We start from the raw sequence: 27,682 nt of genomic DNA, 5'->3' as shown, positions 1-27,682 counted from the left end.
TTTTTTATTTTTTATATGCATGCTGTTCCCTTTGTCCACCTGGCAAACTCTTAACCTTAAATGTGTCCTCTTGTGATTTCAGGGTTTACTGACTGTCTGTATTTCTGTAACAGCATTTATCACATTATAATGCAATAGATAATCTGAGCTCTTGGTTTAGAATTGTGTCATTGTCTTACTGTGTATCCGCAGTGTTTAGCATGATGCCTGGCCTATAGTAAATGCTCAATAAACATTTGATGAATGAATGGATGGCATGAATGAAAAGGTCTTGACTATTCCAGGAGATGATTCTTTCACACCTTGGCTGTCTAAACCAAGATCTTGAAATGGTCAATATATGTGGATGGTCTCTTAATTCTTATAAAAACTTTAGGGAGTATATGTAGAAGAATGGGTGTCTCTCCTATGAGGGGAAAGCTCCCAGATGTTACCTTAGCTGTTTTGTTCTTTAAACAGGGCCTCTTAGATGACTGGGCAAGTAAGGGAACTTTGGTAGAAGAAATCAATTGCAAAGGCACTTCTTTAGAAAATCTCATCATGGAGATCACAGCACCTGATTCCCAAACCAAAACAGGTGAGTTTAAGCTCTTAAAAAATGTAGTGAATAAACTTCATTCTTTGCTTTGGCCCTTGTAATGATCTCTTTAAGAAAAGTCAGAAACAAGGTTGGATATGGGAACAAATGTGTATGGGGAGGGGGGGAGGGGGGTCCATAAAGTAGTCTTCCTCTTCCCCCCTCAATCTGATCTATTTTCCATTTTCTATATAAGAGTACTCCATTTTGGAAAATTCCTTCCCACGATAGGGTAAAGAGATTTGTTGACCCACTTGTTGGCCCAGTTAAAATGGGATTTTCTAACTTGAAAATTTTCTCTTTTATACGTGGGAATAGGATGGCTATGCACATCTTTAAATTGGGGTCAGCCTTAGATGGTATAAGCATGGTTTCTTGGGAGAGGATGGATAGCCTATATAATAAAAGCCTAGTGTGCTAAGTGTCTAGTTGTCCGGTCATCCATTCAACCAATCAAAGCATAACATGCTAACGATATGCTAAGGTCACTCAACCGTTCGCTATGATGTGTACTGATCACCAAGGGGCAGACAGCCGACCGGTTGACCAGTCGCTATGATGTGCACTGGCCATCAGGGGGCAGACAGTCAACCAGTTGACCAGTCGCTATGACATGCACTGACCATCAGGGGGCAGACACTCGAACCAGTTGGTTAGCTTGCTGCTGGGGTCTGGCCCATTGGGACTGAGTGAGACTGGCCGGACATGCCCTGGAGCCCTCCCGCAATCTCTCCCTGGCTGGCCAACCTCCCACATCCCTCCCTGGCCCCAGTCGTGCACCAGTGGGGTCCCTAGGCCTGGCATGTGCCCTCTCGCAATCCGGGACCCCTTGGGGGGATGTCGGAGAGCTCATTTCAACCCGATCCCGCAGGCCAGGCCGAGGGACCCCACTGGTGCACCAATTTGTGCACTGGGCCTCTAGTTTAAGAAATAATATTGGTATTCCAGGGACTGGTACATTTCTTGGAAGTGGACATAAAGATTGTGCCAGATACATGAAAAATCTCTGGCTGCAAATTCAGTCTTTCAAACAAATCCACTATGAGCTCAGTGACTTAGTGTTTGCTAATTGGTATCTCATAGGTTTTATTACCCTACTATGTTAATGTACCCCTATAGTCGCTTAAATAGTATGGGAAAGATGACCTTTTTTTTTCCTCCTGAGAATGGCTACTTTTTTGTTGTATCCTAAAGTTTAAAGATCTCTTGTCACTAACTAGAAGTTAAAATTGAATTGGGTTCAATATTGTATTATTTAAAATATTGACATTTCAGGAATTGATTTTTTTTTTATATTCTAACACATAAACCTCTAAATTTAATGACTTGTTGGTGTGTGACTATATCAGGAATTGGCAAAACTTTTTCTATAAAGAGCCAGATAGTATATATTTTATGTCTGTGGGCCATATGGTCTCTGTCACATCTACATGCCTCTGCCATTGCAGCACAAAAGCAAGCGTAGATAACATATGTGTATGGGTGTGGCTTTGTTCCAGTAAAGCTTTCTGTGCAAAAACAGGCAGAGGGTCAGATTTGGCTGGTAGGCTATGGTTTTCTAACTCCTGGACTAGATCACTGCTTTTTCAAACTTTTAAAAGCATTATAATCTTTTTTTTTTTTTAATTTAAATCTCACACTACAGAAAAAAAATATATTTTGTTGGCATAAGTTTCCCTTATAAGTTATTTTGGTATTCATCTGTTATGAAATCCATTAATGGGGAATATTGAGACTATCATTGTGAATATAAAAATTTGAAAAAGGATTATTAAATGACAGCTTTGTCATCTGATTTATTTCTAAATTTTGTTTGGTTGCATTGTATCTAGAAACTGTAGTTCACGTGGATAAACAGTTATAAATGATGACAAATGTTTTTAAAAGTTCACTTTATAATTTCAGAGTACTCTCCGATTAAAATGACCTAGAAGCTTGAAAGTGATGTAGTAAGACATTCTTTTTCAAAATTAAATCACAAAGAATATTCAATGAGAGCTCTCATTTTTACTTTAAATATAGAAAGACAAAAAAGTTTGTCTTTCTATATTTAAGGAAGTGCTAAGAATTCTGTTATTACATAATTCTACCCTAATGTGTGTCTACTCTTAGAAGATGTGCCTCCACCTTTTTTGACATTTTATTTAATGTAGTACGCATATCCTATAGATGTTTTTCTTTGGACATGAGTGGACATGTGTAGGTTTGAATATTGTAAAGTGTTAGTGAAGAGCTGCAACCTTGCAATCAGTGACACTCAAAGAGAACCTTAAATGTGCATAGAGGTGCAGGAGCTTCTTTATTGCCCCCTCGCCCGCCCCCAGTATCATACAATTGGCCCTTATATTCACAGGTTCCTTATCTGTGATTGCACCAACTACAGATCAAAACTGTTTTTAAAATGCATTATGTTGTTGCTCACATGTGCTGTGTAGTTGGGCCAAAGATGGTTGCTGTACTGAATATGTACAGAGGTTTTTTTCTTGTCATTATTCCCTAAACAATACAGTATAACAACTATTTACATAGCATTTACATTGTATTAGGTATTTTAAGAAATCTGGAGATTATTTAAAGTATACAGCAGAATGTAGGTTCTATGCAAGGCTCTGCCATTTTATATAAGGAACTTGAGCATCCTTAAGTTTTGGTGTCTGTGGAGGTCCTAGAACCAATCCCTTGTAGATACTGAGGGCTGTCTGTAATTGGTTGTATCTAGTGGGTTAAGGATATGGTTGAACATAATTGAACATGCATGCTTTATTGCCATTTCTAAGTAGTTAGAAATACATTCTGAATATTACGGTGAAGCCGAACATTTACAGAGTCCCTCCTTAGGTGCTTTGAAAATCAGTTTGAAATCACTAGCCTGAGCATTCTCAAAGTTCTCTTCCAACTCGGAAAAATCATGAATATTCTAGTTCCTTACATGTGAATAGTTCTTTTTGTTTCATAAAGTGCGTTCACGTACATTGCCTCACTATCTTTGTCCAGCAACCCGTGAGAGTTGACCGGATAAGTAGCGTTATCCTCAGGTCCAGGGAAGAATCTGACGTCTGTCCGTGGAGTAGCGCTCCCACACTGAGTCAGTGACCGTCTAGGCTAGAAACTTCTCCTAAGTCCGGGTCCAGTTTCTTCTTGGCTATCACCACGCTGTAATGGAAGATGATCTTTCTGCTTGGTTCATTTTTCATTGAAAATACACTAATGTTAACATTTAAAAGTTTTATAATGACTGTTTTTAATATAACGGCACATGACTTTTTCCACAGTGAAATCAGTGCACAGGACTGAGTTTTATTCTGTCCTTTTACTGTAACATTATATCACAAATATTCTTCAGAATTCCTGTGTAATCTTTATAATTGCATGATGATCTGGTTTTTCTTAGGAAATTTCTCTGAAATACAGGAGTAAACTTGGGGAGAATATAGGTGAAATTGTGGTAATTAGAACCAAAGACCCACAGCAGGATTCATGGGAATGCTTATGAGCCAAACTTATTGGCACCTCAAATTTCTGTTTTCTGGTGGAGAGAGGGGAGCAGAAAGTCATGAAAGATAAGGAATCTTCCTTTTTAAAAAAAAAAAAAAAACATATATTTTTTATTGATTTTAGAAAGGAAGGGAGAGATAGAAACATCAATGATGAGAGTGAATCATCAATTGGCTGCTTCCTGCGTGCCCCCCACTGAGGATCAAGCCTACAACCCAGTTATTTGCCCTTGTTCAGAATCAAACCTGGGACCCTTCAGTCCGCAGGCTGATGCTCTATCCACTGAGCCAAACCTGCCAGGGTGGGAATCTTCCTTTTGAAACAATATAAGAAGGGCTCATTTTAATGTCTTTATTAAAAGAATGCTGCTTTTTATGTCCTTGACTGTACTTTTCATTTTTATTATGTTGAAGGACATTGATATTAAAGTTGAACCTTTTGGGCGTTAATTATAAATCCTCATTTCAAAGTATGTCAGATACTGTTCTAAGGACTTAATAATTTTACCACTCCATGCTTCACAAAATTAGGGCAGGGCCCAAAGAATTTGGATTTCCTCTAGAAAGGATTAGGGATTATTACTGCTAAAGAGCTGAAACACCTCTAGTGACACTTTGTGGCCTGGCAGCTAAAATGATTTGTCTCTTCCCATGAGTATGTTGTCTTGTGCTGTGTTAACTTCCTGATAACCTGAGCTTAAAGTGAGTGCCAAAGAACAAATTCAGTGCTTCTATGTATTCCTAACACGTTTGTCTTGCCCTGTTTGTCTCTCTGTCCTTCTGCTCAGGTTCCATATTGCCCTCTGTAGGAAGCTCTGTAGGCAGTGTAAACGGATACCATACCTGCAAAGGTGAGAATGCCATTTCAACAGTGCCTCTGTGTTGTGTGTTTTAGGACAGTGTTCATGTTTGCATCTGTGTATGTTTCCATATGTGTGGAAATACTGCTGCCAGGATGGGTATGAGGGTAAAAATCTAGGGAGGAGCATGTGATGCCTCTTTGTTTGCTAGTGACAGGCTAAACAGGTTGGCAGCCAGTGAAATAAAGCTACTAATGAAATAAACTGGACCATTAGATAAGACCAATAAGGAGAGACCTTGAAGATAATATATGTGAATCTTTGAAGTATAAAGAAACTATACAGGATAAGTAGTCTAGTGTAGCCTTCATCCTCCCAATTAGGTGACTTTTCTGTAGTTTAGAGAAAAGGGAGCAGAAGAATGCCCCAAACCCTTTGCTCTCATCATTTTGTTCCCATGTTTATTTAGCATTTTATTTATACATCTGAGTATATAATGCCAAAGTCAGAGGAGATGACTGAGAACTCTCTTGCTCTGTGTATGTAAATTGGAATTTTTATGTGATTTAACAGGAAGACAATGTCTCATTCTGTAGAAGGAGTAGGAGAGGTGCTTAGTCCTGATAAGTAATTTAGTAGTCAGGAACCAATGGGGTTGCTCAGAGAGCTATTCCCAATCTGATTTCTGTTTCTATCATATTAGATCTGACTGAGATTCAATGTGACATGTCAGATGTAAACTTGAAATATGAGAAACTTGGGGGAGTACTTCGGGAACACCAGGAAAACCTTCAAGCTGTCCTCAGCAGAATGCAGGAAGTTCACAAGGAGGCAAGCTCAGTGCTGCAGTGGCTGGAATCAAAAGAGGAAGTCCTAAAAGCCATGGATGCCTCTTCCTCTCCAACCAAGACAGAAACAGTGAGAGCCCAAGCTGAATCTAACAAGGTACTGTTTCCATTAGCTGCACCTCAGACACTAAAAGGAAGGGACTGTTATACCAGTGTTCCTGCCTGAGTCCAGGGACCTGAGATGAGACATGGCCAACCACCTCGGTCATGATGAGCCGCACGGGTGACTTTCAAATGTTTAATATACCTAAACTCTCCTAGAGAAGTATCTTACCTATGAAATTAGAAATTGTTATAAGTCAGATGTTCAGAAACCAAACCAGGTATGTTTGCAAGGAGAATAGCCCTCCTCAGAAGCATGAGCTCATTGAGAATGGGATCTCATTTTCTGTATGATGCTGCAAACCCAACCATCCTCAACCAGGCAGCTTTCCAACTCTTGGAGGGCTCTAAATAGCTATTGCAGTATGTGCTTAAGATTGACATTTTGAACTAAGAAAATATCAGAAGGAATAAAGCCATATAGAAAACCCTGTAAAAATTTTTTACCAAATTTTTTTGTATTCCAATTGGGCATAGCACATGATCTCCAACTGCTTAAACGTCGTCATCATCATCATGATTGGATAGTGACACTTTTAGATTATCGGGATTAACACTTCCTCCTTATTGGGTTCTACTAGTGTGTTGTACATAAAAGAAATTCAGTTCTGCTATTTAGATTTTCATTTTAAAGTAAAAGTTGAAGTAGGAAGTTTAAGTATCTTAAAATCACTATGCGGGGGGGGGGGGGGGACAAAAAAAATCACTAAATAAGTTATAGATAGAATCAGACGTAGAGCCTGTAATTGCCGCCCTATCTTCCAGTCATTTTCTTCACACTCACATCTTTGTTTCCTGTCCAGAAATCTCATGGCATCATGATGTTCTTTCTCCTAGGCCTTCCTGGCTGAATTAGAACAGAATTCTCCAAAAATCCAAAAAGTAAAGGAAGCCCTGGCTGGATTACTGTTAACATATCCCAACTCACAAGAAGCAGAAAACTGGAAAAAAATGCAGGAAGAGCTCAGTAAGTTATCATAGGGATGCTACAGATTCACCTGTCCAAATTGCTTATCTTCAAAGCAAATACAGAATTTCAGCACATTGTGTAGAGTGGGAATTATTGTTAGTTAATTTTCATAAGCAAACAAGAGGCCCAGATCAGGTTAGAGAGTGAGCTTGATATGGAAAAAATTTGGAGATTCCATTCAAAGTGGCAGAAGTTTGGCTTTCTTGGGCAAGTCAAAATGACAATCTGCTGTGATCAAGAACTAAAGAGAGTATTGATGATAAAAATGAAAAAATGGGAAATCTAAATAGTCAGTGAAAGGACAGATAAATTATGCTGTGTTCATACTGAACTATAGATTATGTAGATAGATATTAGTATGAAAAAACATTGGCATCAAAGATGTTTATAATATAGAAAGTTTTCAAAACAGGCTATAAAATAATATCTATATAAGACATTTTATGTGTGTGTATATGTAGTTCAATTTTATCACATGCCTAGTTTCTTATGACCACCACCATAATCAAGAGACAAAACTGTTATTTTAGTTAAAATTAAATGTAAGTTATTTTTAACTTTACAAATATTTACATAATGCACTAGAGGTCATTTCCTGTAGTTTATTTGAACATAATTTAGGGACCAGGACTGTGGCTGATGAGAGTAAAGGAATGCATTTTCCCATTTCCTCTCTACAGACTCCCGATGGGAAAGGGCCACAGAAGTGACAATGGCTCGGCAAAGACAGCTAGAGGAATCTGCAAGTCATCTGGCCTGCTTCCAGGCTGCGGAAGCCCAGCTCCGGCCCTGGCTGATGGAGAAAGAACTGATGATGGGAGTGCTGGGGCCCCTGTCTATTGACCCCAACATGCTGAATGCACAAAAGCAGCAGGTCCAGGTGAGCAGCATCACGGAGTGCTTTAGAGCAAAGAAGTGGGTCATATAAACCTGGGTGTGAATGCAGCTTCAGTAAGTAGATTTCATATGGCCCTGTCATGTCATTTGACCTCTCAGAGTCTCATTTCCTCCCTTTAAGTGAGATATTTCTTTCTTTCTTTTTTAAAATCCTCAACTGAGGGTATTTTTTCCATTGATTTCTAGATAGAGTGGAAGGGAGGAAGGAGGGGCAAGGAGAGAGAGAGAGAGAGAAAAGAGAGAGAGGTGAGAGAGACACATCGATTGGTTGCTTTCCAGTTGCACCTCAGCCAGGGCTGGGGATGGAACCTACAACTGAGGTGTGCCCTTGACCAGTAATTGAACCCGGGACCCTTCAGTCCATGGCCGATGCCCTACCACTGAGCAACCGGCCAGGGCTAAGTGAGATATTTCTAACATCTTTATCATGGTGTCTGTGAAATAGTAAATAGTCAGTAACTGTATTATTAATATCATTAGCAGGCAGTAACATCAATAGATGTGAAAATGGGAACTTCTAACTAAATTGTAGAATCATATTTTACTTAATAATCCCCAGTGGTAGTCAGTAGTCATCCACATCACCTAATGCAATGTCTTATATCACCTAGCTCTACTTAAAGTTTTTCTGCTGATCAAACTAAAAAAAAATTTATTTAAGTGCCAAACATCATAGAACTTTAGGTGGGTCAAATTAATGCATTTCCAATGAAATTCTGCCTAGAACCTTCCTTTGTTCTACATTCCACCCCAAACTTGTTTCATTTCTTCTCACCATCCACCAAGTCCCTTAAATTAAGACCTAAGTGTAGTTTTTGAAGAAACTCTTTCTTTTAGCTCCTGCATCCAATTAATTATCAAGCCCTTTTTAATGCATTTACAAGTATTTTTCTAAGCTAGTGTTTTTTTGACTTTTTAAGTCTCAACCGTCTTTTTTTTAAAAAAAATATTTTATTGATTTTAGAGAGGAAATAAGAGGGAAAGAGAGATTGAAACATCAACGATGAGAGAGAATCATTGATTGGATGCCTCCTACATGCTCCACACTGGGGATCAAGCCCACAACCCAGGCATGTGCTCTAGACCAGAATCAAACCCAGGACCACAGGCTGATGTTCTATCCACTAAGCCAAACCAGCTAGGGCAAAATATATATTTAATATCTTTGCAAGTCTCTTTAATATCTGGCTTAATAGAATATTCTCATAGATTTTCTTTCCTGTTTTTGCTTTCAATCTGTTGTGCTCTCAGATCTCATGTAGCCCATTGAACCTTTATGAGAGAATAAGAATTTTAAAAGGCAAATAACATCTTAGTATTATTTTAAAAATAGTTTTGACCTCATGGATCCCTGGTAGGACTCCCGGGGACCCTTGGATCATAATTTAGAACCACTGCTCTGATCCTTCTCTTCTCCATTCTGAATGCCTCAGATGGGCTTAATCTCAGGCCTTTATCATTGCAACAATCTTTACAGGGCTTTTTTGTCTAGTCTCTCCTCTACACAGTTATCAAATTATCTCCTTAAATCATATATCTGAATATATTAAAATATTTCAGTGGCTCTTGGCTGCCTATGGAACAAAGTCCAAATACCTGCTCAGCGTGGTACATAAGGCTTTTCACAGTCTGGTCCCAATTTTTCTTGCCAGCCTTATTTTTAGCTCTCCCCCATACACCCAAGTTTCTACCCACACAGATAATGTCTTCTTTCCCAAACATGCCACATTCATATAGCCCTATGCCAGTGATGGTGAACCTTTTGAGCTCGGCATGTCAGCATTTTGAAAAACCCTAACTTAACTCTGGTGCCGTGTCACATATAGAAATTTTTTGATATTTGCAACCATAGTAAAACAAAGACTTATATTTTTGATATTTATTTATATATTTAAATGCCATTTAACAAAGAAAAATCAACCAAAAAAAATGAGTTCGAGTGTCACCTCTGACACGCGTGCCATAGGTTCGCCATCACTGCCCTATGCCCTTGGCGTTCTTCTCTGCTCATTTGGGGAACCCCTACATATCTTTTATTGTGTCATCTGTGAAGCCTTGCCTGATTGCCCTCTTCTACTTTTTTCATCCCCCACAGAATTGAACGCTCTTGCTCCTTGCTTTCACAGTTCATGTTCACATCAGTGTTTTATCATTTTTACTTTTATTATGTTCTATTATTGTTCATTGTTCACACATCTGTTATTCCCTGAGGTCATGTCTTAGTTATTTTTATACAGAGTAAGTGCTGAGTACTTTTCATAAATTTTCTTACTTAATCCATGCAATAGCCAATTAAACACTTCACTATCCCATTTTACAGAGGAGGAAACTGAGGTTTGGAGAACGTTTGAAAAGTTGCCTAAGTTCATACATCTAGAACAATAGTCAGTTCTTGAATCCAGACAGTTGACTACAGAACCTCTAATTCTAACTTCTTTGGTGAGTGAGGCAGTAGATAGAAAAGAATAAAAAGGCATGGTACTTGCTCTAAAGAAGCTCATTATTTAATTGCGCTCTATTATAATGGACAGTTTATATGTGCCATAGAAATTAGGAGAAAGAAACTAAAGAAAACGGAGGTATTGAGACTTGAAATGACAAGCCCGCCAGTCATATAGCTAGCTCTGGGGTCCAGGATCCTAATACAGAGGCCTGGGTTTTGCCTGGCAAAGCTGATGAATGCCAATCCAGAAAGCAAACTGATTTCTCAGCCAAGGCCAACCTTAGTAACTGATATTGACACAGAGCAAGACAAAGAAAGAAAAGAAATTAAATAGACAATCAGTGATCCTCTTAAAACAAGTTTTTATTAAGCAGTTGTTATAAATGATATTCTATTTTCCTAATAACCTGATGCTTGGAGTTTTCTGGCTTGTTTTCAGAAGTTGGCACTACTTGGCAGTTTTTGTTTTGACACTGATTTTAGATCTGTCTTTTCTCTCTAAACATTCTCGTGTCATTTCTATTACAGTTTATGCTAAAGGAATTTGAAACACGGAGGCAACAGCATGAGCAGCTGAACGAGGCGGCTCAGGGCATCCTATCAGGCCCTGGAGATGTCTCTCCATCCACCAGCCACGTACAGAAGGAACTCCAGAACATCAATCAGAAGTGGATTGAACTGACTGACAAGCTCAATTCCCGTTCCAGCCAAATTGACCAAGCTATTGTCAAAAGCACCCAGTACCAGAAACTGCTCCAGGACTTATCAGAGAAGGTGAAGGCGGTTGGACAGCGACTGAGTAGCCAGTCAGCCATCAGCACCCAACCTGAGGCTGTGAAGCAGCAATTGGAGGAGACCAGTGAGATTCGGTCTGACCTGGAGCAATTAGACCACGAGATTAAGGAGGCACAGACACTCTGCAATGAACTCTCAGTGCTCATTGGTGAGCAGTACCTCAAGGATGAGCTGAAGAAGCGTTTGGAGACAGTTGCCCTGCCTCTCCAAGGTTTGGAAGACCTGGCAGGTGAGTTGGGTTGAGGAACACACTACTGCCGTTATTAGTGGCAAACCAAGAGAAGGAGTGGATTAGTGGACTAAGAATTTACATACAAAGACTCGCAGGTAGCTTCTGGGCTCAGAATAGGGTTAACCTATCCTTTTGTCCAGCTACAGTGAGAACTGTTATGGTCATTACACATTGATTGGACAGTAGCAATATGTGAAGCAGTACATAACCTGGTCGTAGAGATTTGTGCTCATAGATGTACTTATAGGTGGAGTTACACACCTACTTTCACTGACGCTTACTTATTTTCTTGTATCGTGCACCTATACACACACATATATATACAAAATTAGAACATGTTCTTAGTTTCTTCATGGCCTTGTGCAAGAAAAATGTTGTCATTAATTCATTGCCTCTTTTTCTAGAAACATTTATGGCTTTTTACCAGCTTAGAAATAAAAGTTCACTCTTACTCAGATCACCTTACACAAGCATGTCAAACTCACAGCCGGCGGGCCACATGCCTCATTAAAATAGGATGTGGAGGAGCCTAGCTATGTGTCTCTTTTATGGAATGCCCTCAATTAACATTAGTTTCCTTTTCCTAAGATTAGACCACATACTCTCAGCAAACATTTTAAATGCCAGCTCATACTTGATTGATTTAAATTTGATTTTCTCATTTCAGCTGATCGCATGAATAGACTCCAGGCAGCTCTTGCCAGCACCCAGCAATTCCAGCAAATGTTTGATGAGCTTAGAACCTGGTTGGATGACAAACAAAGCCAGCAAGCAAAAAACTGCCCAGTTTCTGCAAAATTGGAGCGACTCCAGTCTCAGCTACAGGAGAATGAAGAGTTTCAGAAGAGCCTTAACCAACACAGTGGTTCCTATGAGGTGATTGTGGCTGAAGGAGAATCTCTGCTTCTTTCTGTACCCCCAGGAGAAGAGAAAAGGACTTTACAAAACCAGCTAGTGGAGCTCAAAAGCCATTGGGAAGAGCTTAGTAAAAAAACTGCAGACAGACAGTCCAGGCTCAAGGACTGTATGCAGAAAGCTCAGAAATATCAGTGGCATGTGAAAGACCTCGTGCCATGGATAGAAGATTGTAAGGCCAAGATGTCTGATTTGCAGGTCACTCTGGATCCAGTGCAACTGGAGTCCAGTCTCCTGAGATCAAAGGCTATGCTGAGTGAGGTGGAAAAGCGCCGCTCCCTGCTGGAAATACTGAACAGTGCCGCTGACATTCTGATCAATTCTTCAGAGACGGATGAGGATGATATCCGGGATGAGAAGGCTGGGATCAACCAGAATGTGGATTCCCTTACAGAGGAGCTACAGGCCAAAACAGGGTCACTTGAAGAAATGACCCAGAGACTCAAGGAGTTCCAGGAAAGCTTTAAGAATATTGAAAAGAAGGTTGAAGGGGCCAAACACCAACTTGAGATCTTTGATGCTCTAGGTTCTCAAGCCTGTAGCAACAAGAACCTGGAGAAGCTCAGAGCCCAACAGGAAGTGCTGCAGGCCTTGGAGCCGCAGGTGGACTATCTGCGGAACTTTACGCGGGGCCTGGTAGAAGACGCCCCAGATGGATCTGATGCTTCCCAACTTCTACTTCAAGCTGAGGCCACCCAGCAAGGGTTCCTAGAGGTGAAGCAAAGAGTGAACAGTAGTTGCATGGCAATGGAAAACAAGCTGGAGGGGATCGGCCAGTTTCACTGCCGAGTCCGCGAGATGTTTTCTCAATTGGCAGACCTGGACGATGAGCTCGATGGCATGGGTGCTATCGGCAGAGACACTGACAGCCTCCAGTCTCAAATTGAGGATGTACGGCTGTTTATTAACAAAATCCAAGCTCTGAAGTTAGACATAGAGGCTTCTGAAGCAGAGTGCCGACAAATGCTGGAGGAAGAGGGGACACTGGACTTGTTAGGTCTTAAGAGGGAGCTAGAAGCCCTGAACAAACAGTGTGGCAAACTGACAGAGAGGAGCAGAGCGCGTCAGGAGCAGCTGGAGCTGACGCTGGGCCGTGTGGAGGACTTCTACAGGACACTGAAAGTGCTCAATGACATGACCACTGCGGCAGAGGAGGGAGAGGCCCTCCAGTGGGTAGTGGGGACCGAAGTGGATATCATCAACCAGCAATTAGCAGCCTTTAAAGTAAGTCTTGCCTTTGTTTTGTTTGTTTGTTTGTTTGTTTTTTATTTTTCCGGCTAATATGAGTATTTCTTTTCTTGTAACTTGGAAACTGATTGAGTGTACATTTTCACTTCTGCTCCGTTTTCATTACTCCCACTCACATCGCCATCAAAGTGTACTTTTTGGAGACTAAACAGTCTCTTGGACTTCTGAGCAACAGGTTTGAACATATTTCTACTATAATTTATTTCAGTGTTTATAACCAATTAAGGGTATATAAAGAAATGTCCAAATCTTATCTCTTACTCTACAAATCTCCTCTTATGAAATTCTGGATTTCAAATTAACCAATTTAAAAATAGCAGTGAATGTCTCTTCAGGTTCCTGGTTTTCAAATTGAGGTATGAGAAGCCGTAAGATAAACATAGGCTAATCTTCCTAAGGCAGCGGTTCTCAACCTGTGGGTCGCGACCCCTTTGGGGGTCGAACAACCCTTTCACAGGGGTCGCCTAAATACATCCTGCATATCAGATATTTACATTACGATTCATAACAGTAGCAAAATTACAGTTATGAAGTAGCAACGAAAATAATTTTATGGATGCGGGTCACCACACCATGAGGAATTGTATTAAAGGGTCGCGGCATTAGGAAGGTTGAGAACCACTGTCCTAAAGTGTTGGTTTTTTCACAGATTTCAAAGGATTGGTGTATTGTTATATTTAGAATAAAATGCAAAATTCTCATGAATTATTAAGATAAAACATGACACTTCAAAGATATTTTCCACTTATCGCAAGTAGCTTAAGACTGCACCCCATGCTCCTCAAGAGTACAAGTCCTCTGCCTATAGGAGAGTTTGAGAAACACTGCCTTAAATTGCAAAAATGTTTTCATTCTGTTCCTGAGTCAGAATTACTAATCCTGAGGTTTTGTGAGTCTGGTTTAAAACAACAGAGGAAGATGAAAGGAGTTGACTCAAAGTGCAAATTGGCTGAGTCTGGGTCTTGGCTTTCACTGCATGAGCCTTTCACCCCAGGAGTTGACTTTGTTGTAAATACCTAAAAGTGCCTCCCTCTGCTGCAGGAGGCCTCTCTGCTGCTCTTCCTTCTTCATGCACAGAGTAGATTTGGAAAGGATACTTCTAGCACTTCATTTCCATCACTAGTGTTAATTATTCCACTTAAATAGTTAACACTCCTGCATCCAGAGTTAAGGTGTTCTCTCAGCCCCTTCCTGTAAGAATTCTTCCTGTTAAAAACATGGGTGGAGAGGTGGTGGTGTCACCAGGTGAGAGCCACGTGGTCCTGAGAAAGATCACAGATTTGTAGCAAGAGCCAAGTTCAGGAAGGTGGCTGTTTCAGAAGGGCCCCTCCAGGGGTTTATGGTATGTTCAGCATTAAAGGGAGACATGGGCTAAAGGCCCTTTACCATGATTGGAAATACTGCAGATTGGAGTAACACAAGTCCTCATATTTGGGTTTCTTGAAGCACCCAAGAAAGGAAAGGGTAGGTAGAGAAAATGCAAACTCATGAGCCCCTTGTTTCCTCTTAAAACTCCCACACCATGTTCCAGTGGCAAGGAGGTATTCCCTGCTCAGCAGGTGTGATTTCCTCTCCTCTTCCACTGTAGGCATCTCAAAAGCAGAGATTCTTCTACAGACATGCTTCATTGATCCAATTTACTTAGATTTGGATTGCTTAGAACTCTACCCAACTAAATGGATTTCTTAGAAAACTAAAGCTAATCCCTTTAGGCTTCAAAATAGTTTACCAGCTATATTCTGGTTTTCATAGGAATTATTTTAAATTTTATTTGCCTAATTTTCTAAACACTATATTGTACATACATTTTTCTTTATGAGTGCAGGTTAACATTACTAAAAAGATGACACTGTTCTCTACTGTGTTGATATCCTCAAGAATATTAGAGACATTTGGCCTGCTTTATATTAAACTAGAGGCCCGGTGCACAAAAATTTGTGCACTTGGGGGTGGGGGGGTCCCTCAGCCCGTTCTGTGCCCTCTTGCAGTCTGGGACCCCTTGGGGGATGTTCACCTGCTGGCTTAGGCCCACTCCCCGGGAGGATCGGGCCTAAGCTGGCAGTCAGACATCCCTCTGGCAGCCCGGCAGCCCTCGGGGGATGTCCACTTTACAGTGGGGAGCAGGCCTAAGCTGCAGTCGGACATCCTTAGCGATGCTGAGTAGGTGGGAGAGGCTCCCGCCACCACCACTGTGCTGGCAGCCGTCAGCCTAGCTTGTGGCTGAGCAGAGCTCCCCCTGTGGGAGCGCACTGACCACCAGGGGGCAGCTCCTGAATTGAGCATCTGCCCCCTGATGGTCAGTGTGTCTCATAGTGACCAGTCATTCCCAGTTGTTCTGCTGTTAGGGTCAATTTGCATATTACCCTTTTATTATATAGGATGTTCCTAAATTACTATGCAGTTTGAGTTCTGTGTTGGAAGTTTTTGTTTCACGCCTCTACATTGTTGTATTGGTTGGATTGGCAGTGTGTATATATGTGTAGTTTTTTGTTTTTCCTATTACCATGATATCAGGTATTAATTCTTACTGCTATTACTTCTCACTGCTGGCACTGGGCCTGCCTTCAGCAATCTACCCCTTCCTTATCATCTCCAGTGAGCTAGAAAATGAAGTAAACAAGCCTGTTAAAGTTGTGTTAAATATTGGCTATAGCAGTCTTGTTTCACTGACTTCTGAAAATGACCCTCCCACCACCAGTACTGTGGATGTGAAGGCTGGGACCAGACCCTGATCAGCTGGTCACCTGCAGAGAGGGTTTATCTTCAAGGGACTGATGTTGACAGGGCAAGACTGGAAGAAGAGGGAGAGAAAGAGAGTGAAATTCTGTGCCCTGTGTCTATCCTCCGCACGTCGGGAATGGAAATCAGAAAGCAGGTTCTACCTTATAAAGGTCCACCTTATGTAGTCAAAGGCTTGGGGACAGTTTTTGTCTCCTCCCAGCAAAGGCCTTTGGTCCTGAGGGGAGGAGCACACTCCTGGCTTAGTTCATGCTGAGCCCATGGGAAGTAAAAACAATGAGAGGGGGAAGGCTCTGGGTCAGTTCCCTAGAGGCTGCCTAAGGGACGGTCTTCTCAGACCCATTCTAAGGACCGAGTGTTGAGTTCCTGGCTTAAGGTTCAGCAATAGATAAACTCCCCTCACACCAGCAACACGCCGTATTCATAAAATGTGACTGCTTTCAGATTCAGATTGTTTTCAATAAGGGAAAACCAGAGGTGAAGATACATATTTTAAACACAGCATTAGCTGTAAGTTTTTAGCTTTTTCTTTATAATGGGATCATCCTCTGCTGAAGAGAAGAGGATATAAATGTAGCTGACTCCACTGGGGTTGGGTGGACTAGACATGAGTGAAGTCTGTGGAGAACCTCAGGCTTACTTGGGACTGTGCAATAGTGCTGATAAACACATGGAGAGGCAGTTAGCCTGTGGGAAAAGTTATTTTCTTAAATGAACATGAAAAACTGAAAGTCGTTATTCCTAGGAAAGGCTTTCCCTCAATTGCTTCTAAATAATTGATAGAATCTGGCCAGCCAGTGTGGATCTAGCAGATACGCATGGAAGACAGCCCTTTTCCAATCTAAACAGGCAAAGACCTCAAGGCACTTTGCTGGGTTCAGCTCTTTATTGGAAGTAGAAAGGAAGAAGCCATTCCAGAGCTCACAAATGAGAAGACTGAGCATGCTTTCAGAAAACTGGAAGGAAAAGACTTTGCCTACTAGTAATCTCTTCAGGAAATTCTGTTTTCCTGAACAGGAGAGTCTCTGATTATTGAGGAAAAGGACTTGTATGTACATAACAGACACTAACAAGAAAAGAGGGACCTTTATTTCACTGAAATTTAAGCCAAAGAATTCTCCTAAGGTGAACTTTCTGGGAAGGGTAGAAAAAGACTTGAAATTTGGAAAAGAAATGTATTAAGTCTGAAAATGATAAGAAGCTTTCCTCATTTTGATTCTCCCTATGTATGTTTTGTAGTCAAGAATTGAGATAATTCTGATTCTTAAATCAACTCCTTCCCTGTGCCCCACCCCCACCCATGAACCAGCCTGGCCTTTCAGTCTGGAAACATGTGGTGGTGTTGGCATCCTACTGGTGAGAAGTATCAAGAAACCTGGGTGCGCTGTCATGTACTCCATATTTTGTATATATTTATATTTATTATGTATTCAGGCCAGGCTTCAGGCTTGGGACTCTACCATTCAGCAACTAGAAAAACCAAGTGGGAGAAATGGAAACATTTTTAGGGTATGTAGATTTCTCAGAAGGTTCACTTCAACTGACGGAGCATTTGAAGCATACCAGCCTGTTGGGTTTTTTCCTCCCATGTCTTTGAGACTGGACTGGCAGGATATAGATGAGGCAGGAGGCTTCCCTAAGACTGTTCTCAGTCTTAATTCAAGTTGAGCCAAGCCTAGGGTCAGGGAATGCATACACTTGCAACCTCTGTCTGGAGACTCAGCATCCTACTATGAAGCCAGAACAAGAAAGCCTTGTAGACCTCTTCATTGGATTTCCAACCTTAGGCTTCCCTATGAGCAGATGTGAAAACTCTTGGAAGACATGGTCTGACATGGAGCTGAAAGGCTGCCAGTTTACACAAAAATACTTATTCCTTCCTTTCAAATAATGACAAAGACCGTATCAGCCCATCTATGTTTTTGCCAGTTAGGTTCACTAGAGAATAAAGCGAATGAGGTCAGCATCATATACCTACCTTTGGAGGGAAAGGAAATCACTCGTGGTATGACCTGTCACCTGAAGGCTTAGGTATCTGCAGATTTACAGCAGCCAAGATAAGTTGAATAGGCACCCCTCACCCCATCTTGTGCAGACCCTTGGCTTATCAGTGTGTTTGTCCCCCTTCCTTAAGCATGGCTACTCCAACAGTAACTACTAGGGTCCACGGAAGTAAAGAGAATGCCCTAGAACAGGGTCTCTCAACCTTTGCACTCTTGACATTTGGGGCTGGATAGTTCTTTGTTGTGAGGGCTGTCCTGTGCAGTGTAGGAAATTTAGTAGCACCCCTGACCTCTACCCACTAGATGCCGGTAGCTACCCTTCCCCAGGTTGACAACCAAAAATGTCAGTAGACATTGCCAAATCTCCCCTAGCAGGCAAAATCTGCCTCAGTTGAAAACCACTGCTTAGAAGAAAATTGCCATCTCTATGTGGGAAACAATAGTCAGTTGGAAAAAAAACCAAACACTTGTTGATTAAGTTAAATATTTATGGGGGGGGGTGCCTTCTGATAAAATGATTATGACTGTTGTAGAAGCAACAAGTGCCTCTAAGTCTGCCTTTCTTTAGGCCAGGCCCTGGCTGGATTCTTTATTTTTGCTGGTACCAATCTGTATGATTTAAAACCTCCTAGTCACTTTCCCTGGTATCTGCGGTTTATTTTGCACAGAGTTGTTGATGCAGGTGTTGGTTGATGATGCATTTCTAAAGAGAAGAGGAACTTCCTTTGTGGAAATACTTCAGGGAGCCTCCTTGTTCTGTGTCTTTAAGGGGAGACTACAGTTTGTCTGTTGTTTTCCTCAGCCCAGGAGCTCACTGTTTGGCTGCTGATATTTATAACCCAATGTGACCATCCCCCATTTCCCCTCCCCCCAAGAATTCCAATGCTCTGTAATAATCCTCTCCACCCTCACCGTAGGAACTGGGTGGGGAGATGGTGAAGGAACCTTTAAGGCCTTTAAGTTTGCTTCATGGTGAACTTTTTCCAGCCCCATTTTAAAGTAGCATTAGTATTCCAAATACCAGCATCACAAGCAAAATCCCAAGATAGCAGCCTTTACATCATCTTAAAGGAGCCTCATTCATGCCTCAGTTAAGGTAGGAAAATCTATAGGAAGGTTGTCAAGAAAACATTGATTGCCCTAGCTGGTTTGGCCCAGTGGACGGAGCATCGGCCTGTGGACCAAAGGGTCCCAGGTTCGATTGCGGTCAAGGGCACATGCCCAGGGTTGCGGGCTCAATCTCCAGTAGGGGGCGTGCAGGAGGTGGCCAATCAATGATTCTCTCTCATCATTGATGTTTCTATCTCTCCCTCTCTCTTCCTCACTGAAATCAATAAAAATATATTTTTTAAAAAAGCAAACATTGATGGATCTCATAAAAATCTGTTTGGAAATTTTAAAGCAACTAAACGAATATATCTTCAACCAAAAGGAAGGACTGCACAGTTTGATTTACATTCACTGAAATTCTTTTTTTTCTTTTTTAATATATTTTTATTGATTTCAGAGAGGAAGGGAGAGAGAGAGAAACATCAATGATGAGAGAATCACTGATCGGCTGCCTCCTGCACACCCCCTACTGGGGATCAAGCCCGCACGCCAGGCATGTGCCCCTGACCAGAATCAAACCCAGGACCCTTCAGCCTGCAGGCCGACGCTCTATCCACTGAACCAAACTGGCCAGGGCTACATTTACTGAAATTGTTCACATCTATTGTCAGCACGTAACATTTGCAACTAAGGTTCATCATATGATTTTTGTACAAGAAGGAAGAAAACTATGTTTCCAGAAAAACGAGAATTTACCCAGGCAGAACTTGTATTTATTGTTGAGTATTCAGTGAGTGAATACATTTGAGATTAGCACAGACTTGCAGATCAGGATAGTTTCTTGCTGTGTTTAGAAATGCATAGTAAGTGGTCTCAGCCTTAGCCTAGTCCTGGAGCTTCAGAAAAGAATCCTGGGCACTTTCAGGCTAACTGGCTGGCACAGCGGCTGTAAGCAGTGAGCCTCTAGGAAGTGGGATGAGTTGCTTTGAAGGGCACTTCATTGTTAGAGTTGTTTGGTTCACCAGGAATAAAATGAGTCCTACAGGGAGTCATGTCAGGTCACTGCACCCAAGGGCTGTCTCCTGCCAAGCAGATTCTTCCCAAGTCTCAGCTGTCCCGGTTGGGAAACCTAGCTATGGGGAGAATGTGCTCCCTCCCCACCTTCCTTAATACTACACCACTGCACTATCCAGTGTTTTTCAAATACCAGTCTCTGGTATTCGCTGTGGAAGATTAATGGGGTACACTTACAGCCTAGGCTTTCACAAACTGTGTTCCTGCTACCAGTGCTGTGATTTGAAATGTGGACCTTTCAGGACTTTGGCCACCCAGGGATGAGAATAAGTGCCACATGGCAGTCGTCCATGGATCCCTATGTGGGGGTAGGAGAAAGGTGTTTCATATTCCTTTCTGCCCGTCCTTACTGAGCAGTTGTTACCAGTACTTGGGATGGGTGCTGGGGGTCTCAGAGAGTCTCTTGTCACCAGTGTAGTATGGGAGATGGACACAAAGAATGGCAGTGGTGGTGATGTAGAGGTCAGTGCAGTAAGAGAGACCTATGCCTGAATGGTCTCTAATCCTAACCTCCCCACCCCTCCTCCCTGTAAATCAGACATTTGAAATCCAGCTGCAGATAGGAAAATAGACTTGAAGATGTTAAGTTGTTCAAGCTGAATATCAAGTAAATGTTAGAGCTGGGGATGGAAAAGTCTTTTTGGCACCCAAAGCTCATGCTTAACCAGTGGTTCTCAACTGGGGGGCATCTTTGCCCTTGGGGGACAATTTTTTAATTTTGTCCTAAATGTCTAAAGACATTTTTTAATTTTCATGACATTGGGGGGGGGGGGGGGGCTGCTACTAGCATCTAGTGCAGAGGTTCTCAACCTGTGGGTCGCGACCCCTTTGGCGGTCAAACGACCCTTTCACAGGGGTCGCCTAAGACCATCCTGCATATCAGATATTTACATTACGATTCATAACAGTAGCAACATTACAGTTATGAAGTAGCAACAAAAATAATTTTATGGTTGGGTCACAACATGAGGAACTGTATTTAAAGGGCCAGAAGGTTGAGAACCACTGATAGTAGGTGTCATTGAATATGCAGGATAACCCCTTCAACAAAGAATTATTCAGCCCACTTCTGGCAAAATAGGGTGTTTGATCATTTGCCCTCTATCATATTCCATGACAAGTAAGAGTTAACTGATGAAATAGTTCTACTGCCTAGAGAAGCTTCATGGTTTTCCTCTTTAAAAAAGAAAAAAAGTTAAGAAATTGTGTTGGTTCTGAAGTGACTTATTCAGATCTGTTGGATAAAGTCAGGGTCTTGGTGAACTAATTTGAGTCAGTGGCTAAAGAATGCTCTCCATGCCTGGCCAGTCCCCGCCCCACCCTGCCACAGGCTCCTGCTGTGGAAATCAGTCATCTGTGTATCTGAGCTGCTTCCTGTAGGGTGTGTTATGGAATGGCATCAGCCCCGGCACCAGCTGGGAGTGCTGATCTCAGTGTGATTTTATCGGACTCTGCCTCTTTTGAGCCTTGCTGTTGGGAACAAAGGATCCTCTGTTTAGAATGCAGAGAGCTAGTGTGATTGGACAGTCAGCATGTACGCACTTGGTTCCCACAGAAAAAAAGACATAAATTATGCTGTAGCTCTCTAAAACTTGGGCTTCCAAAGTAGTTTTCCCTCAGTTCCTATCTATATTCACCATTCTCTCTGTGAGTGCTTAAGCTCCCCACATCAATGCAGGAGACATCAGATCTAATGAATTAAATGGCAGCATCCTTCAGAACTGGTCTACGTCTAAGCCTTCAGTCTTTTCCTTCTCCAGTGTTGGAAACTACATTTTTTAAAAGTTTATTATTGTTTTTTATCATTACCTGAAGATATGTTTATTGATTTTAGAGAGAGGAAGGGAGAAAGAGAGAGAAAGAAAGAAATATCAATATGAGTGAGAAATATTGATCAATTGCCTCCCAAACATGCCCCGACTGGGATCAAACCCACAACCTTTTGGTGTAAAGGATGATGCTCCAACCAACTGGGCCACCCAGCCAGGGTTTGGAATCCACATTTTAGATATCCACTATCTTTCCAGTTTTATTTCCTATATAGACCATCTACTTCTCCCAAAAACTCCTTATGTATTTTACCTATTTTATTTCTATCTAAACCTGAAGTCCCATATTTCCACAAAACTGTCTTGATCTCCCCAGCTTACTACTCCTGATCTTCTATGTTGCTTAAAATGTGTAATCATTTAGCCTTTATCATATACTGCCTAATTTGGGCATTTTCTGACTATATGTATTTGTCCCATCTCCCATCTCAATAAATCTATTTTCGTGTTCTTCAAAGTAGTTAGCATGTTGGTATACATATAGTTGGAGATTATTTCTCATTCAAAATGCTGTCTGCTCTGCAAGATTTGAGGTATATCCTTGGGTGTCCTGAGAAATTCTGATCCTAGCCTGGATTCCTTCCCTCTCCATTTTGCCTCTGAGCTCCCTTCCTTCTCTACTAGTGAGCATATTTTAAAGGAATACAATTTCATTTCAGTACTAACCTGACCAAAAAGCAAAACTAAGAAAGAAATTTTCTATTGCAGATGTACTTGAAGAAAGCCAGACTCTGAAATACTGCTTTGTAGTTACCCATCACTTTAGAGTCATTGTCATTTATTCAGCTAGTTGGCAGTTAAGAAGAGTCTTCATACTTCAGTCAGTTTGGCGTATTGAAAAAGAAAATTGAGTATGAGTTTGAGTCAGAAATATCCAGCTTTCAGTGCTGGCTCTATCATTGACTACTTGAGTGACCTTGGGGGGAAATACTTAAACTCTGTATAGTTACTTCAACTATAAAATGTGAACAATGGTAAATCATAACTTTGGGGTTTTTATGAAAATTTAATGAAGTGATACAGGTGAAAGCATTAGGCAAGTGCTCAGTAAATGATAATATTCTTTTATTTTAAAAAGTTTATTCAGCCCTAACCGGTTTGGCTCAGTGGATAGAGCGTCGGCCTGCAGACTCAAGGGTCCCAGGTTCGATTCCGGTCAAGGGCATGTACCTTGGTTGCGGGCACATCCCCAGTAGGGGGTGTGCAGGAGGCAGCTGATCGATGTATCTCTCTCATTGATGTTTCTAACTCTCTATCCCTCTCCCTTCCTCTCTGTAAAAAAAATCAATAAAATATATTTTTTAAAAAAAGTTTATTCAGACCTATAAATTAGAATGTTATGAAATATTTTTATATTGAAAAATAAGGAAAGTTATGCCCTTTGTACCTAGGGATGATCATTCATCAAAAGACTTGATCTAAAGCCCAGCTGAGGATTAGATTCATTCTTTTCTTCTTGGAAAACTGGAAATAAGGATAAAATAAAATTAGTTTGATGATAGCAATGAAACAAGTGTAGAGCTTTTTTTTAACCTTAAAGTAGCCATGCGTAGGTGGGTTTAGGTCTGTAACATAGCTTTAAATTATATATAATTACTCATTTATTCATTCCTATCAGAATCCCACAGCTAGCAAGTATTTCTGAGGCCATTTTGACCTTGGCTAACGTTCTCTACAAATCAATGTTATTTTCATATCATTAACCAGGATTAACCAGAAGCCAGTACCAGCTCAGTGACTTCCCTCGTCACAGTTACCCATCAGATCAGCTTTAATGATCTCAGGGTCCTTGGCCTAATTAGCTTTTAACATAGACCATGTTCTCTTCCTCTGCTGCCATACAATGGCAACTACCAAGTCAGCATCTTTGGGAGAGACACCTCTTAGTATTAATCAGTCGTTAATGAAAACATTGAGATGTGAAAGAAAAATGTCAGCCTGATTTCAGAGGAAAGCAGCTTAAAAACACAGATGTAATTCATCTCTCTGCCAAACACATATACATCAAGATGTTTTATAGCATAGCTTTAATTCTTCACATTTTCAGCAAATTATGGGTTTCTAATCCTTGGGTATGTGTATATATGATTCAGGGGAAGAAGATGATAAGAATTGAAAGAGGCCCTAGCCGGTTTGGCTCAGTGGATGGAGCATTGGCCTGTGGACTAAAGGGTCCCAGGTTCGATTCCGGTCAAGGGTATGTGCCTTGGTTGCGAGCACATCCCCAGTAGGGGGTGTGCAGGAGGCAGCTGATCGATGTTTCTCTCTCATCGATGTTTCCAACTCTCTATCTCTCTCCCTTCCTCTCTGTAAAAAATCAATAAAATATATTTAAAAAAAAAAAAAGAATTGAAAGAGCCTTAGCCAGTTTGGCTCAGTGGATAGAGTGTCAGCCCACAGATGAATTCGATTGTGGTCAAGGGCATGTATGCTTCCATTGCAGGCTCAATCCCCGTTGGGGTGTGTGCAAGAGGCAACCAATCAATGTGTCTCTCACATTGATGTTTCTCTATCTTTTCCCCTCCCTTCAACTCTCTCTAAAAGTCAATGGAAAAATATCCTCAGGTGAGGATTAAAACAAAAAAAATTTTTGAAAGAAATTGAATATATCTTGGGTTTTCTCCAGCTTGAATTTATTGCATCCATTCAAATGAACCATTTACTATCTCATCTTGCAATTCACTTCCAAAGGGAGAGCTCTGATTTTGGTCTAATTCTTTAAATTTAAACCTAAATTATTTGTTTGTGGTCAGTGTTAAGAATTACTTTAGAGCCCTAACCAGTTTGGCTCAGTGGATAGAGCGTCGGCCTGCGGACTCAAGGGTCCCAGGTTCAATTCTGGTCAAGGGCATGTACCTTGGTTGCAGGCACATCCCCAGTGGGGAGTGTGCAGGAGGCAGCTAATCGATGTTTCTCTCTCTCTCATCAATGTTTCTGACTCTCTATCCCTCTCCCTTCCTCTCTGTAAAAAATCAATAAAATATATATATATATATGAATTGCTTTAGAATCAAAATGAAAAAGACAGTTTTCAGAAATCTCTTTCCTCTGTATTATTTATTCTACCTCCTTTTCTAATACTGGAGAGAGGACCCCTATAGCAAGATTCCTTGGAGATTCAACCCAGGGACCTGTTTCATAGAAATAGCCAAGCAAATTTGTGAAGTTATCAACTTGTGACAGTTGTAAAGTCATGCAACTCTATTACTGGAAAGACTGCTCTCAGTAGTGAAAACACACATGGTCACTTTCTCTGGAAAACCTCCCCAGAACCACCAGGCCACATCCAGCCCCTTAGGGAAGAAGAGCCCAAAGAGACAAAGAAAGACTGGCTAGAAAGGTAACATCAGGATAGTACAGTATCTTGGAAGCCAAAAGAACAGAGTCTCAAGAAGAAGAGCCCTAACTGGCTTGGCTCAGATTAGTCTGCAGACTGAAGGGTCCCGGATTTGATTCCGGTCAAGAGCACATGCTCAGGTCGCGGGCTTGATCCCTAGCAGGGGGTGTGCAGGAGGCAGCCAATCAATAATTCTCTCATCATTGGTGTTTCTGTCTCTTTCTCCCTCTCCCTTTCTTTCTGAAATGAATAAAAAAATTTTTTTTCTCTTTTAAAGGGGAGGACCAATACTTCCTTTTTCACCACTGGCTATACTTACCCTGTAATCTGATCCCGTCCCTATCACTGTGCTGAAACTGTTCTCCTGGAAGTATTCATCTGTTATGCAGCATTTCTTAAAACCCTCCTGTCCATTTACTTCCCATTCTCTTCTCTGGCTGCTCTTCTGCTTTCTTTTTTGGTTTGTCTTCCTACCTCCCAAACACATGCTTCCTGAAATTCCGTCATCTGCCTTGTCTTTTCTCTCCACATGAAACCCCAGGGATGCCCCACCCCTTCACTGTTCTATTGGAGAAGGATTCCAAATCTATAACTCTACCCTGGACTTCAGTCTTTTGTGTGAGGGGCCTTCTGGACACCTCCATTCACACCGGTCGTCTTTGAGTACTTCACACTCAGTATGCCCTAAATTGAATGTGTGATCTTCTTCAAATATTGTCTTCCTCCTGGCTACTGTTTTATAGTTTTACTATGCCCTCAGGAATCCAAAAGTAGTACTACAGCATCATTTCACATTTATTTTCCCCCCTACACTCTACCTTCTATCTGGTCAGTTGTGAAGTCCAAATATTCTGCCTCTGCAGTTTCTTTCACAGCCTCCCACCCCCAATTTTCACAAGTCCAGGCTTTTGTTACCTCTTGCCTAACCTGTGTAATCCTCCTGGTTGCTTCAACTTCAGTCTTCCTATCTACAATCTGTTTTATACATATTGACACCAATGCAGCATCTGCAGGCCTAGGCTCAACCTTAAGAGCCCAAGAATTTAATAGCTGTGTTACTTTGGAAAAGTAAGTTTATCACCTCAAGTTTCATTTATAAACTAAGGATTTGAATCAGAGGTTCTCAACCTGTGTGTCGAGACCCTTTTGGGGGTCAAACGACCTTTTCACAGGGGTCGCCTAAGACCATCCTGCATATCAGATATTTATATTACGATTCATAACAGTAGCAACATTACAGTTATGAAGTAGCAACGAAAATAATTTTATGGTTGGGTCACAAAATGAGGAACTGTATTTAAAGAACCAGAAGGTTGAAAACCACTGATTTGGATTTTTTAAATGAGATAATACATATTAAATGGCAGTTGAATGAGCACCGAGTCCCAAATTCTTAGCAAACTTTCCATACAGTGCTCAATAATTCTCATGACCTCTGGTAAATTTAAATAAGTAAATCTTGATGTACTAAATGGGTTTTCTGAATAAAGCATAAATTCCTTGGCTTGGCATTCAAGGGCCCTGGTGAACTGGCCTTGAGCTACTTACCATTCTGACCTCCCATTTTTCCTTTTCATATGCTCTGTATTTAAGCCACACTGACTTCAAATTTGCTTCTTTAGGGTCCATGCATTTTTAGGTTTCTTGCTTCTAACCCTTCACTTAGAAATCCTTGTCTTCACCATCTCTGTATATGTGTACAAGTCCTAATGAGTAAACTTATTCCCTCCATAAAACCTTCCCTGGTTCCCCCTGCCTCCCTCCCTCCCTCCCACTCTTATCAGGTATTTTTTAATTTGCAAAGCCCCATACTTTTGTCATCACCACTGTCTTGGTGAGTAGTGAAAAGAGGAATTAATACACTGTCTTTTGGAAAGTTTACAAGCAGGAAGGAGCCTATAGGGGTCATAAGGGTTCCTGCAAATGTGTGGAAAATTTTCTCATGGGTTCAGGAACACATGAGAACTCAAATAGCATCAAAATCTGTAGTATCCCATTTAAAACAAGCTTTACATGTTGCTGTATAAGCTTAATGAGTCACTCAGTAGCCATCTTTATATAATAAAAGCACCAAAGGATGGTAATGACCGTTGCCCAACAGGTACAGACTAATACTGTGGAGTTTCCCCTTGCCAGTAAATAAATGCTTGTAAAGTCTAGAGATCCTGAAATGAAAGGCATTTTGTAGATTTAAAATGGGCAAGATCCAACCAGTCTTCTGTATCTTCCTCTAGTCAGCACTAATCCTCCAGGAGAGCTGGGTGGACGAAAAGGCGTTACAGAACCTGAGGAAGTGTGGATCAGGGTCTCCAGATCGTCCTAAGGGTGG

The 27,682-nt window shown here is 41.3% G+C and overlaps 1 protein-coding gene across 15 annotated transcripts in view; it reads left to right on the top strand.

The window, feature by feature from the left end:
- The window catches only part of MACF1 (microtubule actin crosslinking factor 1), a 342,588-nt gene that overhangs the window by 244,976 nt on the left and 69,930 nt on the right, over positions 1 to 27,682 (top strand). For 13 of the 15 annotated variants that reach the window (XM_059690080.1, XM_059690075.1, XM_059690071.1 and 10 more), the window contains 7 exons: positions 460 to 577; positions 4,860 to 4,922; positions 5,575 to 5,816; positions 6,659 to 6,788; positions 7,472 to 7,671; positions 10,660 to 11,155; positions 11,826 to 13,297. In XM_059690080.1, the coding sequence (XP_059546063.1) occupies positions 460 to 577; positions 4,860 to 4,922; positions 5,575 to 5,816; positions 6,659 to 6,788; positions 7,472 to 7,671; positions 10,660 to 11,155; positions 11,826 to 13,297 (2,721 nt within the window). The remainder of the gene's footprint in view (positions 1 to 459; positions 578 to 4,859; positions 4,923 to 5,574; positions 5,817 to 6,658; positions 6,789 to 7,471; positions 7,672 to 10,659; positions 11,156 to 11,825; positions 13,298 to 27,682) is intronic. The other 2 variants (XM_059690073.1, XM_059690083.1) reach the window with 1 other exon arrangement.

Source organism: Myotis daubentonii, chromosome 3 (assembly GCF_963259705.1).
Source record: "Myotis daubentonii chromosome 3, mMyoDau2.1, whole genome shotgun sequence".
NCBI classification, from domain to species: domain Eukaryota; kingdom Metazoa; phylum Chordata; class Mammalia; order Chiroptera; family Vespertilionidae; genus Myotis; species Myotis daubentonii.
The sequence above is the reverse complement of the archived record's forward strand: the minus strand, read 5'-3'. Positions and strand labels throughout refer to the sequence as shown.